Here is an 18,352-nt window from a genome sequence, read left to right as displayed (position 1 = left end):
AAAATCAGTGTTATAATTATGTTTTTGAAAAATGCTATGTCTAGATGCGAAAAAACTGATTCGAGATATTCGGCAAAGTTGAAGCATGAGTTGAGAACTTTCCAAAATGACCGTTCAGGTTTTCATATATTGGTAATATATGGCAACATTGCTTGATTGTTATCAAAAGAGCCAATTTTATGGGGGTATGATATGCAAATACCAAAAAAAATTAAAGATAACGATACCGAATGTTCACCAAAGTTGAAGGAAGTGTTGCGTGCCTTACAGTTGGCCGAATCAAAAATGTTCATGTGGCTGGCAACACTGTTTAAGAAGAATAAAGAAAAGATCAAAACCCCAAAACTTGAGCGAAATAGAAAAATAGAATGCTTAGCAATATAGCAATACTCTTCAACTGTAATCCAGTTTTTCATGAAGAGTTCAAAATTTTGTCGTAGCTGGCAACACTGGTTAAGTGAAATTGCACCACCAGGCAGTACAAGCGTGCATGCAGCTTTTGTTTTGCGGATATCTCAGAATCCTGACCACTTAGAAAGATGGCGTCTTCGGCAAATTTGTTCAGTAGCTCAAGGACTATCATTATTCTAGCCAAGAGATTCGAGATTTTGCCACCAGGCGACGCTTGTGAGCATATAATTTTTGTTTAGCGGATAGCTCTGGATTATGACTATTCAGAAAGGTGACGTCTTCGGCAAAGTTGTTCAGTAGCTCAAGTACTATCTTTATTCTAGTCAAGAGATTCGGAATTTTGCCACCAGACGGCGCTAGTGAGCATAGAATTTTTGTTTTGCGGATAGCTCAGGATCCTGACCACTTAGAAAGATGGCGTCTACGCCTACGTTGTTGATTAGCTCAAGGACTATCATTATTCTAGCCAAGAGATTCGAGATTTTGCCACCAGGCGGCGCAAGTGAGCATAAAATTTTTGTTTTGTGGATAGCTCAGGATCCTGACCACTTGGAAAAATAACGCCTTCGGCGAAGTTGTTCAGTAGTTCAAGGGCTATCATTATTCTAGTCAGGAGATACAAGGTTTTTCAACAAGGCAGCGCTAGTAAACACGATTTTCTTGTTTTGAGGTTAACTTAGGATCCAGGCTACTTAAAAAGATGGCACCTTCGGCAAAGTTGTTCCGCAGCTCAAGAACTATCATAAAAGCTATGAGATTCAAAATTTTGCACTAGGCGGCGTTAGTGAGCATCAGAATATTATTTTTGTTTTGCGGTTAGACGCCATCTTTCTAAGTGGTCAGGATCCTGAGCTATCGGTAAAACAAAAGTTCAATGCTCACTAGCGCCGCCTGGATGCAAAATCTTGAATCTCTTAGCCTGAATAATGATAGTCCTTGAGCTAATCAACAACTTTTCCGAAGACGCCATCTTTCTAAGTGGTCAGGATCCTGAGCTATCCGCAAAACTAAAGTTCTATGCTCTCTAGCGCCGCCTGGTGGCAAAATCTTGAATCTCTTGGCTAGAATAAAGATAGTACTTGACCTAATGAACAACTTTGCCGAAGACGCCATCTTTCTAAGTAGCCAGGATCCTGGGCTATCCGCAAAACAAAATTCCTAAGCTCACTAGCACCGCCTGGTGGCAAAATCTCGAATCTCATAGCTTTTATAATGATAGCGCTTGAGCTACTGAACAACTTTGCCGAAGGCGCCATCTCTATAAGTGGCCAGATTCCTAAGATATCCGCAAAACAAAAGTTTCATGCTCACTAGCGCCGCCTGGTGGCAAAATCTTGAATCTCTTGGCTAGAATAATGATAGCCCTTGAGCTAATGAACAACTTTGCCGAAGACGCTATCTTTCTAAGTAGCCGGGATCCTGAGCTATCCGCAAAACAAAAGTTTCATGCTCAGCTTTTATAATGATAGCGCTTGAGCTACTGAACAACTTTGCCGAAGGCACCATCTTTCTAAGTGGCCAGGATCCTAAGATAACCGCAAAACAAAAGTTTAATGCTGACTAGCAGCGCTAGGCCTGGTGGCAAAATTTTAAATCTCATAGCTTTTATAATGATAGCCCTTGAGCTACTGAACCACTTTGCCGAAGACGCCATCTTTCTAAGTAGCCATAGCTGAATCTCATAGCTCTTGTAATGATAGTCCTTGAGCTACTGAAAAACTTTGCCGAAAGCTCCATCCTTCTAAGTGGCCAGGCACTTAAGATAACTGCAAAATGAATGTGTCATGCTCACTAGCGCCGCATGATGGCAAATTTGCATCTAATAGCTTTATAATGATAGCGCTTGATCAACTTGCCGAAGGAACCATCTCTCTAAGTGGTCAGGATCCTGGGCTATCCGCAAAACAAAATGTTGATGCCCACTAGGGCCGCCTGGTGGCAAAATCTCGAATCTCATAGCTTTTATAATGATGGCGCTTGAGCTACTGAACAACTTTGCCGAAGGCGCCATCTTTCTAAGTGGCCATGGTCCTAAGATAACCGCAAAACAAAAGTTTCATCACTAACAAACAGACGTAACACTCAAATTATTTTCATCGCACAGCAGAATAGCGCCCAATTCTAATATTTGGTAGTTAGCCGACGGGCCACTAATGGCGCTCGCATCGCTTTTGTTCGAGTATGACGTTTGCTCACTACCGCCACCTAGTTCGCGGTTGGTCAAATGAAGTATTTTTAGCATTGGGCGTAACTTATCATGTGACTATGTTTTGCATTGATAATTGTTCTAGCTGTTACGTCTGTTTGTCTGTGGTTTCATGCTCACTAGCGCTGCCTGGTGGCAAAATTTTGTATCTCATAGCTTTTATAATGATAGCACTTGAGCTAAAGAACAACTTTGTCGAAGACGCCATCTTTCTAAGTGGCCAGGATCCTAAGATAACCGCAAAATAAATGTTTCATGCTCACTAGCGCTGCCTGGTAGCAAAATTTTGAATCTCATAGCTTTTATGATGATAGTCCTTGAGCTACTGAACAACTTTAACGAAGACGCCATCTTTCTAAGTGGTCAGGATCCAAAGATATCCGCAAAACAAAAGGTCGATGCTCACTAGCGCCACCTAGTGGCAGAATTCCGCAATTCAATGACCACCATATGTTAGCTCTTGAACTACTGATCAATTTTCAGAACATCATGACCCTCTATTTTGAATACTTTTTTAAGATATTGATCATTTATAAAAACGGTCTTTAATCTGAATTTCGGTCGTAAAAAAGTGGTCGTAAAAAGAACCGTCGGTAAAAAAACGGTTGTAAAAAGAGGTTGGAGTGTATAATGGTGCTTGTCCTTCATGAATATAAACTTATGAAAATAGTTTTTCATATATTCGTAAAATTTTTACTTTTCGAAACAAACAATGAGTATGGAAGACCCTTCAGAAGATTCATACCTAACATCAGTTCAGCAAGTGATATAAATCAAGAAATTGTTCTAAACATTTGTTTTGGACATTCTCAAGATTTTCAGAAAACAATGTATAATATACAGTCACGAGCGATAGGTTCCAGTACTTGTGTCAAACACATAAAACTAACAAATGTTGCATTTTTAAATGAAATTTTTAAAAATTATCAAAAAAAAACTACTATGATTACTCCGAATGCGGTACGACTTAATTTTCATCTTAATTGTTTCATATGCTCTGTAATCTTAATATTCTGTATTCATTTTCAGCTTGCAGCAAGAACTTCTGCAATACCATTAACTTAAAGTGCTTACCTGTAACAGTGAGGTTTATCCGATGATTCCGGGTCGGTGAATTTTGAAAATCAACTCGACAACGATAAACCTGTCAAAAAGAGAAAAAAAACGTATGTTGATTGATTGCATGTATTATTTTTATACTCAATGGTTGCATTGTATGAACTGGTATTGATGACACGTGCTTTGATTGTTAACATTGTATATATGTTACAGTTTTCAGCTGAATTTCGGCTTGTTGAATAATTTTAAGCAGAGAAAGTCTTCGATTAAATTTAATTAATTATCATAAATAGTCAGCAAAAAAAGTTTGCAACCAGCCCTGTCGTCCTGCTTAGTCGCGCTTAGTCGACGACTAAGAAGCTTTTCTCAGATTTTTTTAGAGTTTTTCACCCGAAGTCATAGAAAATAATGTGCGCAATCAACAACAATCTAACGCCCCATAAGATTCATTTTCAAGAAATTTCCTACCAACGCTCTGAAGTTATGTTACTTTATTTTATATAGAACTTCATATAGAACATATTACCGCCCTGTAGAAAATCAATCGAAATTTACAAGCTGTATCAGCGCCCTAGAGTCATTTCACCATTTCTATCGGTCTGTAGAACATCAATTGAAAATTCCAGGCTTTATCAACGCCCTAAAATAATTTGACCTTATTTCACGTAGATCAAAATTGAAAAATTCAAGCTTTATCAACGCCTAGGAGTAACTTGACCTCCCTTATGTAGACCAAGTGCATCTTTACGCCCCACATCACTTGAATATTTTAAGCATTATCAACGCCCTGGTAATTTTGATCCGTGCCATGTAAATCAGCTGCATATTAACGCCCTGTGAGACAAATGTCAAGATGTACAAACGCCCTTGACTGATTCCACCTCGTCTTACGTAGATCAGGTGTACCTCAATGCCCTGCATCGATTGAAAACTACAATCTATCGACGCCCTAGAGTAATTTGAACTTGTCTCATATAGATCAGCAGCATCTTAACGTACAGGGCTGTAGGACATTATATAAAAATTTCAAGCTCTATGAATGCCCTAGATTAATTTGACCTCATCCCAAGTAAATCAAGTGCATCTTGACGCCCTGTATCAATTGAAAATTCAAGCTTTATCAACGACCTGGAGTAATGTGATCTCATTTTACGTAGACCAAGTGCATATTTACGCCCTGTAGGACATCAATTGAGTATTCCAAGATATATCAACGCCCTGGAGTGATTGACCTTGTTTCATCTTATTTACATGAAACAAGGTCAAATCACTCCGGGACGTTGATAAATCTTGGAATATGCATTGCATTTTAACGCCCTGTGGGACATCAATTCAAAATTCCAAGCTTTTGTAACGCCCTGGAGTAATTTGGCCTTATTTCACATAGTTCAGAAACATCTTAACGCTTTGTATAACATCAATCGACCTAGCTATATCAACGGTCTGAAGTAATTCTATCCTATTCCATATTGATCTTTGCAAGATCTGGAGCATATTTACGCCCTGTTAAGAATCAATAGAAATTGGCAGTATCAACGCCGTGGAGTAATTTGACTTTATCCTTTGAAGATCAGGTTCATCTTAACGCTCTGATTGATGTCATCAAAATTGTCAAAAAATATCAACGCCCTGGATTAATTTGTTCCTCTCTCACGTATATTTAGTACATCTGAACATCCTATATGACATCAATTGGCCTGTTCAACGCCCTGGAATATTTCAAGCTTATCTTATGTAGGTCGGGTGCATCTTAACGCCCTTTAGAACATCAATTGAATATTCCAAACTGTATTACCGTCCAGGAGTAATTTGACCTTATTCTGTATAGATCAGGTGCAACTTAACGATCTGTGTGCATTGAAAATTATAAACTGTATCAATGCTCTAGAGTAATTTGACATTATTTCACATTGATCAGGTGCATCTTAATGCCCTGTATTGGCATTGTCAAGCTAGTAATTGATCTTGTATCATGTAGATCATATTAACGCTTTGTAGAACATCAATTGCATGTTAAAATGAGCATACATTTTGAGCAATATCAACACCCTGGAGTAATTTAACCTTATTCAATGTAGATCAGGTACATCTCAATGCTCTGTAGGTCATTAATTGAAAATTACAAATCCTATCAATATCCTACAGTAATTTAACCTAAGTCGCATGGAGGAGAGATGTAGTCTTATTTACAATATTTTTGGCGACCATTTCGAATTTGGCTCCATTTTAAATTTTATCAGAAAAACGTGTTTGACCGTTAGCGCTTCGTTTTGAATTCTGAGATCAGCATCATAAATCTTATAAAAAACTGAGTTTGAGCAGCTGCATAAACTGTTCAATAATATTTACCGAATGAACGAATTTCTGATTAAATCATATAATTAAGTTGTATTGTCAAAATTATGCTTTTGACTTTTGAAGGGCTTTATACGGGCACAATGGTACCAGAAACATAAATGGTTGTTACTGTTGCATCAATTTGCTTAAATTTTTCACAATTTTGTTTGAAAAGCGAAATGCAATAACAATATATTGTTTTAAAGGAGAAATGCCGAACATATTTTTTTTTTAATTTGAGGCAGACACAAAAACGTTTTCAAATGAACGGTTTTATGAGGTTTTTGGATTGGTACTAGATGATCCGTTTCACATTGAGTGATAGGTTCTAAAAGACTGTTTTTATTTCTTGGATTGAGATTTCTTTTTAAAGGCCACATCGTAATAGTCTAAGTTGTTAGACTCTAGGAAATAGTCACATGACATATACAGTAGTATATAAGGCATTGTTATGGTAGCACTAGGATAAATCGGGATAATGCGCCCCAACCGGGCAATACGCCCCATTTCATTTTCAAGGGATTGAGGCATCTTTAACACGTAAATATTGTAAATTTTGCACCTTATCGAACGCGACGAATTGTAATCGTCGCCGGTGAAACCGTCGCCAAAATCGTCGCCATCCATCCAGCCTCTGCGAATTTGAGGTTTCATCAGTCTTACCAACATAACGGAAAATTACCTCATTTGATTCGTTTGCTGGCGACGATTTTGTCGGTCTGTTGAAAAGTTGGCGGTGCGTTTTGTTGGCCATGAAACAGACAATATGATTATATATCTTTAATGTCCACGAAAAAATGATGTTGCACATATTAGATCTTTGAGAAGTATGAAAAACCAATAAATATTTCAAAAATATCGAAAATCAGCTTTTCGGCATAACATTTCTAAACCGATAAGTTAGCCTCGTTGTAAATTGAGCCCTTTCTTTACAATTGTACTTATTACAAAAAAAATTACCGGAAGACGACTGCTAATGAGCCCTTTTAAGCTAAGCAAGTGGTGAAACCATTTGTACAATGCCGTGGAACGTTTTTCTGTGGGAGGGGCATATTGCCCGGTTTGTTTTGAAATGTTAAAATTTAGACCGTTTACAAAAAACGTATTGTAATCTTTTTAGAAGCTACCTGGCAAGATAAAGTTGCATGCAGAGCATGACCAACTTATAACATAACACCTGGACATCAAAAACGATAGAACTAATGCATTTGCTACTGCGATAGAGCGATTTTTCCTTAGGGTAGGCATATTATACCTAATAACCTAAATAAATTTCACTTTTTACATTAGCAAATTGTTCAACTAAATAATTTTAAGCCCATGTACTTGATCTCTTCGTTCCATATTTTAATTAAAATGGAACACAAACTAAATACGATCAAAAGCATATTGGTTTTCGTTTGTTAGGAATGTATATTACAATATTTGTGATATTTGTAATTTTTATATATTAAAATGTTGCTAAGGGTTTTTGGATTTCCGTTTACGATCTGTACGGATTGAAAGTCAAAGACCCATAGCAATATAACTTCCATCACAGTTGATCCCTATATATTAAAATATTTGAGAAAACATCAATAACGCTTGGAAATAGAAGCGCCCTCTGGGCTATAGTAACGCCCCCCTCAAAAAGGGACGACTAAGAAGCTCAAATTTTACGACTACAGAGCTGTTTGCAACAAATATCGTAAGAACGCCATTCAACGCTCATTTAGTAGCATTTTAAAATGTTCAGTTCTGTCAAAAATCTGTTTTTCGATATTTCACATTACTTTTACGAATGTCTTTCTTATGTGATCTATTTTGATGCACTAATACATTATTTAAACTGTTATATGTTTTCAATATTTCATTTTTATAGAATTATTGAATGAATGTTAAATTGCGTGTTTACGGTATTTTTATGGATTTGAACGCTTCTATTAACACTTGGCAAATGTTGACACAATTTCATATTCAATCGTTTGTGCGTGTTCATAAAAAAATCTATCATTTCATGTTCGACAATGAGATGAAAATACATTGATATCCTTGTCGTACAGAAATGCGCTATACTTACTCCTTCATCGTCCAGTTGAATATTTTCCACGGTGAGTGCAGCAGGCTTCGATACTGTCACAAAATATGCTCGCGGTCCAAATGCTGCACCATCTGACCAGTAGAGTGCTTTGGCATATTGTCTCCCTCGAACATCGTAGCTGTAGATATAAGAGACAAAAAAGGCAGAGAATGACCGTTATGCTAGTTAATTATGTTTTTTTTTATTCAATATGATTTTTCATTTTAGGCAGAGCATGCAAAGGGATGGTCCATAAACCATAATCCATTTTTTGGAAACTTTTGCATGGTTAAAGATATTCGATCTAATGAGCCCGACCTCCTTAAGTGATTGCTTACTTTAATGACGACCCCTTATTGAGCCTGGTATCAGTTGTCCCTACAACCTTTTCACTGCATTCATTTTCATCGCAGACTCTGAAACTGCGTGTTGTTCGCGTTCATGCAAATCATAAAAGTTTTAATTATCCTTGCAGCGTGTTTCATAATAAGCTCTACGGTTTTATCCTTTCGTGTTTTTTTTTCTCGAGATCACGGCCGCTGACGTAGCTTTGTGCGTAAACCAACCAAGGGGTTTTCAGAACAATTTTCTCGTGTGTCATAAAACGGTAATCCAGCTCGAGCAGGTACGTATAACTAGCAACTGGAGGTTATTGTTTTCCGGACTTTAAAAAAATCCGGGGTTCTGAATTTTTATAATGTATTCAAAATCCTGAGAATTCCCGGGATACCGAGATTTAACCAAATTATTCTAAACACTACTGCCGAAACATTCGAAACGTAACTGAAATAATAAATTTTGAAAGATTGGTCAAACAAGCTCAAAGATGCCCATTTTTTAAAAGTATGGTCAACTTTGTCCGTTTTTTTTTTGTGAAAATAAAAGCTATAAAACACTTCTGGTATCGTAAATGGAATTTTCATGTATTTTTTTCAATGATTACATTCTTGTGTATTGCAACTATTTTGTACAGCAAATACCAAATTCTAAAGTAACTTGTTATATGATGAACACGTTTTCACGTGAATAGTTCACTATATGAATCTACATTTTTGCGACTTTTCATGAGATTTTATTGAAGCAATTTTGTGAAGTGATCTCGTCACATTAACGTAACATTAATATAATTTTACCCGTCACCCTTGCTGTTGAACGAAAGTTCAGAAAAAATTAGAATGACTTCAGTACCTTTCTGTAATTAAATTAAAGAGAGTATTTTTTTTCTCTCCAAGAGAATTGCTCTTTGGACTCTCTAAAAATGGGTTGAATGTTTCTTTTCGCTCGAGTGCTGTCCGTTCAATCGAAGATGGCGTCAAAGCATAAGCATAAGCATAAGCATAGATGACCGCACAATTCGTAGTTGCTACTCCGTGATTGACTAGAACAATCGAAGTAGCACAGAGATTTAATGAATGGGGCTTGGGATTAGCTTACCATTCTTCAATGTGCACAAATCGGGAGCTCAAAATCTAAAAGTCAATAACGGCGCCGGCCACGTCCTTACGGTCATCGGGGAAGGGAAGGAATGTTAGTTCGACAACCGTTGTTACTAGAGACCGAGATCACCTCTGAATCTCCACAGTTGTCATGGAAAGGATATTGGGTTAGTGGGATAAGGTAAAGATCTGGGAGTCACCTATATTTGGTGATGCGATCCATGATATAATCACGCCTAATCGGATTCGCGATATTATTCGATAATCGCATTATACGCAGAAGAAGTGTTCATCACGGTTCTCCGACATTACCCGGAAAACCATTACCCGGAATGCAATTTACCGGAAGACCATTACCCGGAAAACCATTTACCGGAATGAACCATTTACCGGAATGAACCATTTACCGGAAAACCATTACCCGGAAGGACCATTTACCGGAAAATTATATCTCCATTTCTCGACTTTTTTCATTACCGTCCTTTTAACCGTTTTACGGTCATTCAGGTCAGTATGTTGACTTGAAAATATTTAAAATGACCACTAACGATATGGTTCTTATTTCAAAATACATAAGCACCGGGAGATATATTCATACTTGATCATGTCAATATGCACCATCTTCATATATTTGCATTTCATAAATGATTCACCCTTCTTTTAAAAATAAGCTGTTCTTTCAACTTATCTTTTCAGCTTGTAACTTTACGTTTACTATTCGACCGTCGATTCTCAAAGTGTCCAAATGTTAATAAATAAGCAATGATTAGAATTTTTAATACTTTCCGCCGAGTATCAATTCGCCGAACGTCAATCAACCGATTGTAAATCCCCCGTATATCTCTTTTTCTAGAATGACCCATTTCGGGTCATCTGATATTCACCCTTCTTTATTTGGTTGGCGGTTCTTTCGAGTTACACCGATCTCGACATTTTTGGCAAAATGTGTTTAGTCGAAAATGACCAAATATCTTATTATTTTGATTGCTTATTGTACTTTATTGTTTATTACACTGGCAATGAATTCGGGATACAGACATTCAGGGTTATGACATTCGGAGAAAAATAGCACAATCAATCAAATTCAAAGGAAAAGTACTGCCCATAACTGCATATTTGTAACATTCGACAAAAGTAGGCATTGAGAAAATGGAATACTAAGTGTGTATTTTATAGTAGTATGGGAGGAAACTAAAATTTCTAAAAATTACCAGGAACTCAAAAATGCTTATTTGAGGCTGATATTTTGTACAACCCATATCGCATATTAAGTGAATTGTCAGGAAATAATTCTGAGAGAATTTGCATTGCTATCAAATTACGAGGCTTATTTATAATCTCAATGTGACTGTTATGCGGTTATAATTACCAATGTGACAAAACAACTTGGTATTTTTTTTTTCGAATTTTCTAGAACAATCTCACAGATTTTAGTAAGTTGATCGAAAGAATTTATCATTTGATGACTCTTTATGAAGTATTCTGTGGTATTAACTCAATTTTGTCAAAATTGTCGAATGTGACTGTTTTGCAGTTATGGGCAGAGTAGATCTCTTGAGGTTACAAAGATGGACGTTCCAATGGCGAATAGTGTCCCTACCCGAGGAGGAAAGAATAACTCGCCAGTAACTTATGCATACCATATTTTGGTATTATACCACAATTAGGTATTGTTCAGTTATCAATACCTCATTTTGGTATTATAATGGTATTTGAAAAAAAGTTTAAAACAATTAAAAATACTTCACTTTGGTATTCGACAGCTATTGAGGACTGCTGGAGGTATTGAACTAGTATTGAAAAATTTCACTTTTATATGAAAATCCAACAAGTATTATTTAGGTATTACAATATCTGATCTAATTATCAGCTTGGTATTTGTAGGATATGCAGAAGGTATTATTTGAGGTATTTTACCTCTTATGCAGAGCTCATTCATACCTCATTCAGGTTGTAAGTATTGGAAATTATCTGGTATGGAATACCTCAATTTGGTATTCAGTAGTTACACAGCGTAACAAAAATGACATTTTTGCGTGTCTCAAGTATCAAATTATGTGTCTCTAGTAGATTTGGGGTTGCTGAATCTAGTGTCATTCTCAGAAATGTTCCAGCACGTCACAATTTTTAGCTACAGGTCGCCAAAGTTGTATAAAACACTGGTTTTATTGATGTTTTCATGAAATTTAAAGTACAATTTATCAAACTTTTTTGTAATCTAATCCACCAAAAATGCAAAATAGAACTTAAACTTTCATTTCAGATATAATTTGATTGAAATTGCGCGATTAAATTTCGATTAAACCAATTTTTTCAACATGCTTGCAGTCTCCATACAAAATTCTTAGTTTCTTCTATATGGCATAATACAACAATTCTCTAAACCATCAAAAAATAACTTTTCCGCAACGAAAGTATTACAAACTTTGATGATAAGTATTGTTATACACATAAAGTTTGAATGCTGTGGCAAATTAAACCAATATATTACCTTACAAGCTGGCAAACTTGCATGCAAGTTGGCTGAAATAGTAATTTTTTGCATTTTCAACAGCCAATATCTCAAAAACTAGACGTGCTATGATATTTCTGAAAACGGCAATGGTTTCTGCAACCCTTAATTTAGTGAATAGCGGTATTTTGGTGCTGGAGACAGAAACGTGTTCCGCAGTGTTATTTTCTTCTGCTCGGGTACTCTCAATCACCAAGGTACTCTTAGTTTTGGTCTTGATTTTTTTTAGCTTTCCTCAGACCATATAGCTGACATGAGAATTGAACTGTTGTATGTTGCTTCCCTCGCAAGATAAGTGGTTTTTTATATATTAATACAATATTAAAATTGGATTTTGATCTGTTTTAACGTAAGGGAATAGGAAATCCATCATAACTCCAAACACTTTTGAATGCTGAGATGTTCCATTTATTCAATTGCAACCTACCTTATTTGTAACGCCTTTTTCGATTTCGATTTATAATGATGGTACCTTCCAAGTGGTCTCGGACATAAAAGAAAATTAATAATTCTTTTCATTCTTTCTATTCTTGCCTGTAATGTTTAGTTTCATGGCCTAAATTTGAAGACATAGTTTTCCGATCTATATCAGGCGATTCTTTTCTATTTAGGTCGCCAATAAAATTACATGTTATATCAAATTTTGGTATCGTGATTTAAGGCTTACGTTGCGGCAAAGTGAAGTTATTCAGAAAGATCAAGCTGAGGTTGGTGGAATTGAATACCAACGGTTCAAAATTATTTCTGGTTGACAAATTTGACAATGCTTCAGAGCTAGAGTACTAACATACTTGTCAAACTATGAACGAATGCAAAAGAGGTCGGTTGACATAGGCTCTCAGCTATTAACTGCAAAAATGCTCCAAGAACAGCTGAGAAGCAGGTTTTGTCCCAGTTGAGTCGTAAAGCCGGCAAGAAGAATAACATATTTGGTCCATAGCTGTTTGGAGATGTCTTTTGAAATAGTGTTTATGGAAACCGAGGGAGTCGAGAATGTCCATGGTTAGCGTGATAATTTGTGCTGCGCATCAATGAAAGCTTTCCGGGTAATGGTGCATTCCGGTAAATGGTACATTCCGGTAAATGGTTTTTCCGGGTAATGGTACATTCCGGTAAATGGTCTTCCGGTAAATTGCATTCCGGGTAATGGTATTCCGGGTAATGGTATAGAATCGTTCATCACACGCCCCCGCAGGAGCAAGCGACACGATCAATAGATCAAACACAACTGGCGCTCGCGGCGCTTTTCCACTCGAACGTAAACGACGCGCGACATGTTTGATCCTGCCCTCGTCGCCCGCCCCAGCAGGAGCAAGCAACAAGGATCAAACACTACTCTGCTCGACAGGTAGCGACAAATAAAAACAAATCAAATATTTAGGAAAAAAAAAAGTTGTGATCAACGGAAACCGATTGTGTTCACTAATCGTAACGCGCGGCGGCTTTTTCGGCGTAACTCTGTCCCTCGCGGTACGATCCTTCATGCTGTCCATGGCAAAGGCTAAGCTTATTCTTTTGAACGCACGCGTCTAATACTTATGACACACTTGTGGTATATGTACCATTGTACAATTATCTTGAAATGGGTTCCATACTGATAATTGTCTTCATTCAAGATAGCCTTGGAATAATTTTCTTGACAACTTGTACCATGGTATATGTATCAGATGTCTGTCCAAGGTATAACACATACCGCACGAGTGTTCTCAACGCATCCCATGTATAAAACCACCTTCCACGTTCGCCCATCAACGGAGGGAATGATTCGTTCAAACTCGCAATGTTCCATTTCATGAACAAGCTTAACTTCGCCTACGCACCAGATGTGCAAATCTTTCACGACGCCCGAATACTTCTCCCGCGAGTTGAAAGTCCTTTACTCCACACAATCCTGCGCTACGGCAACGCAAAAAAGAAAAAAAAAAAAAAAAAAAAAAAAAAAAAAAAAAAAAAAAAAAAAAAAAAAAAATCATTGGAACTCTTGGGAGTCACACTACCGGAGTCACACCAGTCACCGCAGAACACAGTGGATGAGAATTCTCTCGCATCTCGCACACAGTGTCAACATGGACATTTACACATACACTTTCATTGCGATTTGAGAGTATCAAGAGAGAGATCGTCCGAAACGTCTCTCACTCTCAGATTGGTGGGTGAGAGGAATGTTGCTGAAAAAAAAACCAACAGATCAACATTAACACTTCCTCCACGTGCTCTGATCCCAACATCAATCAGGAAGAGTACAGCGATTCACTCACGCATTTCATTTTCGATGTTTCAAGTGAAACGGTAAATTGTGGAAACGGAGACCCGCAGCCCATGGGGCTCAAAGAAAACCATTGCAAAAAATGAACCATCACGCGTACACATCACCTTCATTTCGGTGAACGCCAAATTGAACGAGCTGAGATTGTTATTATCGATCCATCCACCGACAAACCAAAGCCGCTCGAAAATAATAAATAAATAAACAGCATGCACTGATTTCACAAACACATATACTAGTGGACAGTAAACGAAGTAGTTGAACGCTCTCAATCTCCAACCTCCCATACACAAATAACATACCTCACACAGCATATTCACCCATACGATGAAGCACGCTACCACACTTACAATTTCACCCTGTACCTTTCACTCGTGCTGGTCATAAAAGCAACAATTTAAACATTTTCGTGGTGGCAACAGGAAGGTTTATACAACGATAGGAAGTACCTAATAGGTACCTACACTTCAGCAGCACATTGGTCCAGCTGAGCGAAGGGAATGTCAAGCAACCTAAAAAAAACATCAAGAACCAAACCTTCATCTGTTGAACTTTCATCGCAAGCCATACCATCCACTTTCATTGTTCCGCATAATACAACACTACTACTGCACACGGTCATCGTTATGCCAAAAATCACTCACACTACACTGATATCAAGTTGGTACTCCTCTCCCACTAAAGGATTGGATGTGTATACGCTCGAGTTTATTTGAAATAGGAGAGAGAGGGAGATACGAAGAAAAAATACTTCCTTATGCTCGGATCCATTGTCAGCCATTTTTCCCGGTGGTCACTGATAAACTTTCAAATCAATTTTTCACACTTGAAATTGTAGCATTGGGCAAGATTTTAAACAAATTACATTGGAAATAAATTCCTGGTATGGATTCACTAAAATTCACGAATTAAAATAGACAATATCGTACAAAAATGATATAAAACGATGGCCATGAACAAAATCACATATGTACTGAGCTGGTGTTGCCAGATTCTCCCGTTCAATCGAAGATGGTGTCGAAATAAAAAGCACGCGACCGTGTTGTACGGTTTTCGGTTTTACCGTTCGTGCCGAAAGAGAGGAACCCGAACAATTTGCCCCAGTGCCGCCCCAGTGAGCATTTTTTCGGCTCCCTCTATGCCCTAGAATACCGAAAAGTCGTAAGATCGAAAATAGTCCAACAAGAGATTTGTTATCATTTTGCGGGTAAGTTTGTAGTACGCATGAATAAAAAATATATTTTATTTAGAGAATTTGAAAACCTGCAATCCGAACAGGATTTTTGGGGACCTACGAAAGTTCCCAGAATCGACGACAAGACTCTAGCGATGGAAACCTCTCAAAATCTACTGCAATAAATTCACACTCCAGTTTGCTAACAACACCAAGTAACAATTCAACAGCAACTTGGCTTTCGTGTGGATTTATTAATGTTTTATGACAGTTATTGTTATTGTGATTGTTACAATTCTTAGAGGCGACATTTAACGTTGCCAAAAGGTGATATTTTGTAATTCGACTCTTCGCTGTTTTCAAAACCTTTTAGAGACAAAACATAAAGTCAAAATTTTGTAGCTAAAAAAACAGCTTTATTGCAGCAAACAATACCTTATTTCAACTGCTTGCCGTGGCTGAACGACTTTTATTTGTTACAGCTTTGATAAAAGACACACATAATACACCTTGTTGTCATAAAATCTGATTTGAAACTACATGACTTCCACTTGATTTCTGATGACTTACTTAAATACCTCTAAAATCAGTATTCAGGCTCATTAGATGCGAAAACACCTGCAATTTAATACTTGTCACTCCAGTATAACGTCACTTATATTGCGTTATCACGAAGGAACACTTACTCCTGAGGGGAAAATGCAAAACTGATATCCGTTTTCATTTTTTTGCTTATACTCTTCAAAATCGCACGCCCGAAATGTCAAACTTTGTTGAATGCTGCTTAGTTACCATAAAAAGCGAAAAAAAAGATTCAATCAGCATTTATTAAGGCAATTTTACATCCACAAATGCCGAATCATAACTGTGTGCCTTTTTTGTGTAATTATGATAACAAAACAGCATTTGTCGATGACAATCTATCAATTATGGTTCCGCCATATCAATTTCACTTCGGTTGCCACAATATCACTATTTTCAAATTAATTATCTCCATGAATTCACTCATAAGATGCTATGGTATGATGATTAAACTAACCAAGAAATGTTGAATATGGTTTATTCTTCTTATGGCGGTTTTTTAGCAAATGCTGAATAACTTGAAATATATCACTTTCAGGAGGGGGACACGCAATTTAACTTCTTTTTCATCCCATTTCAAAGTAAATCTAACTCGGCATTAAAGATTTAAGCACTACAGTCGCCTCTCCACATCTCGATATCGAAGGGACCATCGAGATAGGGAGAGATCGAGAAATAGAACATATTTTTAATGAATACTAGATTGAAAACCGCTCCGTTGTTAGGAAAATAGGAATAATAATAAACAAGCAGACGTCATTTCCTGCGCCTCAATATTTTTTAATCACGAAAATCTGGTCTAGTATCCTTTGATAAAGTGCTTATCGACATACGGAGAGAAAATAGGGAACGGAAAATCAACGAAACCACATCGAGATATGGAGATATCGAGATAAGGAGGATATCGAACTATGGAGAGAAAATTAATAAGGTACCGTGGGGTAAGTGGATACAGAAAAATCAATAGTCAACTTCATTGGTGTGTACAGCTAACGTTAATAATGTAATTCAAACTTTTTTCTATGCATGACAAATGAGGGACTATTATACTTCAAATCGTCAATTATTTTGATTTTTCTGATTGTTATCTATTGAGCATGCGGGACTTGAAAATTTGCGCCAAATGATCCACTTGCCCCACCATGGTGAAATGAATTGATTTTTGCAGTCAACAAGTTTACTTGTGTTAGTGCACGTGTAATATCAGTTTTGGAGTAGTATCAGTGTGTACGTGAGAATATAACCTAAAATGAAGCAAAGGTGTGAAAACATTCGGAATATTAAAGTATTTATTCTTATTACGGACGAATGATCCACTTACCCCACTGCTACACTTCCCCCACGGTACCTTATACAGAATGAAGGGACCGAGGAAATCATCGACATAAGGAGAGATATCGAGATGTAGAACATCGAGATGTGGAGAGTCGACTGTATATCAAAGTAAATCACTTCGGAAATTTAACAAGCACTACGAAGCAATTTATAACAGACGTGTTTTCAATCTTATTTTGTTTTGTTTTCGTTGGAATAAATCCGGCAAGATCGACGTTATGATAAAATCATTTTCAAGATAAAGCGGCATTCGTTCTGAACAGGTGGCCTCAAAATAGCTACCATAAATGCTGAATGAATGTGATTGGGGACACAAGTCGATAAGTGATCATGAAAACACTAAACTGAGAAGCAGACTCTGTCCCAGTTGGAACATAACGCTAGAAAGGAGAAAAAAAGTAAGTAGAAAAGAGGAATCACTGGAACATTTGCTTTAGTATTTGCTGGAGTACTGAATTAAATTAAATTTTAAAGAATCCATCAACACATACCTAAGAAATCAATCAAGATAAATTTGAAAGAACTGCAAAAGTAATAAACTCCAAGAGATATTGCGGCAGCAACTTAACCAGGATTGCCTGTTGGGGTTAAATTAGAAGTTCCTAATAAATTTTCTGGAAAAGCCTTGCATAAACTGTGAATTAATTCTTGGAGGGATCAAATCTGGATGAATGCAAACTTAGAGTTAACCTTGTAGAAAATACTGAAGGTATTTCTATTATTTTGTAGAGCAAATACTGGAGAAATGAACCTATTCCAAAATCGGTGAAGGAATTTCTGGACGATTTCTGGAAAAATTAAGGATTGTTGATGTTATCTCATTTTCAGATTCTTTGTTTAAAACTGACTACAAAATCACATTTTCACTAAATTTTGAGCCTCGAGAGTAAAATATTTGAAAATTTCGAAAAAAAAGTTTTGAACCTGGACTACATAGCATAGAGGAACCGCAAATAAGATTGACAAGTTCACCCA

The 18,352-nt window shown here is 37.0% G+C and overlaps 1 protein-coding gene across 2 annotated transcripts in view; it reads right to left on the bottom strand.

Annotated features, from left to right (window-relative positions):
- Positions 1-18,352, bottom strand: part of LOC5569913 (serine-rich adhesin for platelets) — a 1,178,520-nt gene that overhangs the window by 419,685 nt on the left and 740,483 nt on the right. For both annotated transcript variants that reach the window (XM_021852955.1, XM_021852960.1), the window contains exons 4-5: positions 8,073-8,211; positions 3,692-3,761 (exon numbers count right to left, since the gene is read on the bottom strand). In XM_021852955.1, the coding sequence (XP_021708647.1) occupies positions 3,692-3,761; positions 8,073-8,211 (209 nt within the window). The remainder of the gene's footprint in view (positions 1-3,691; positions 3,762-8,072; positions 8,212-18,352) is intronic.

The sequence above is a fragment of the Aedes aegypti genome, chromosome 1 (genome assembly GCF_002204515.2).
Source record: "Aedes aegypti strain LVP_AGWG chromosome 1, AaegL5.0 Primary Assembly, whole genome shotgun sequence".
Classification (NCBI taxonomy): domain Eukaryota; kingdom Metazoa; phylum Arthropoda; class Insecta; order Diptera; family Culicidae; genus Aedes; species Aedes aegypti.
Note: the sequence above shows the minus strand (reverse complement) of the source record. Positions and strands in the feature narration are given on the sequence as shown.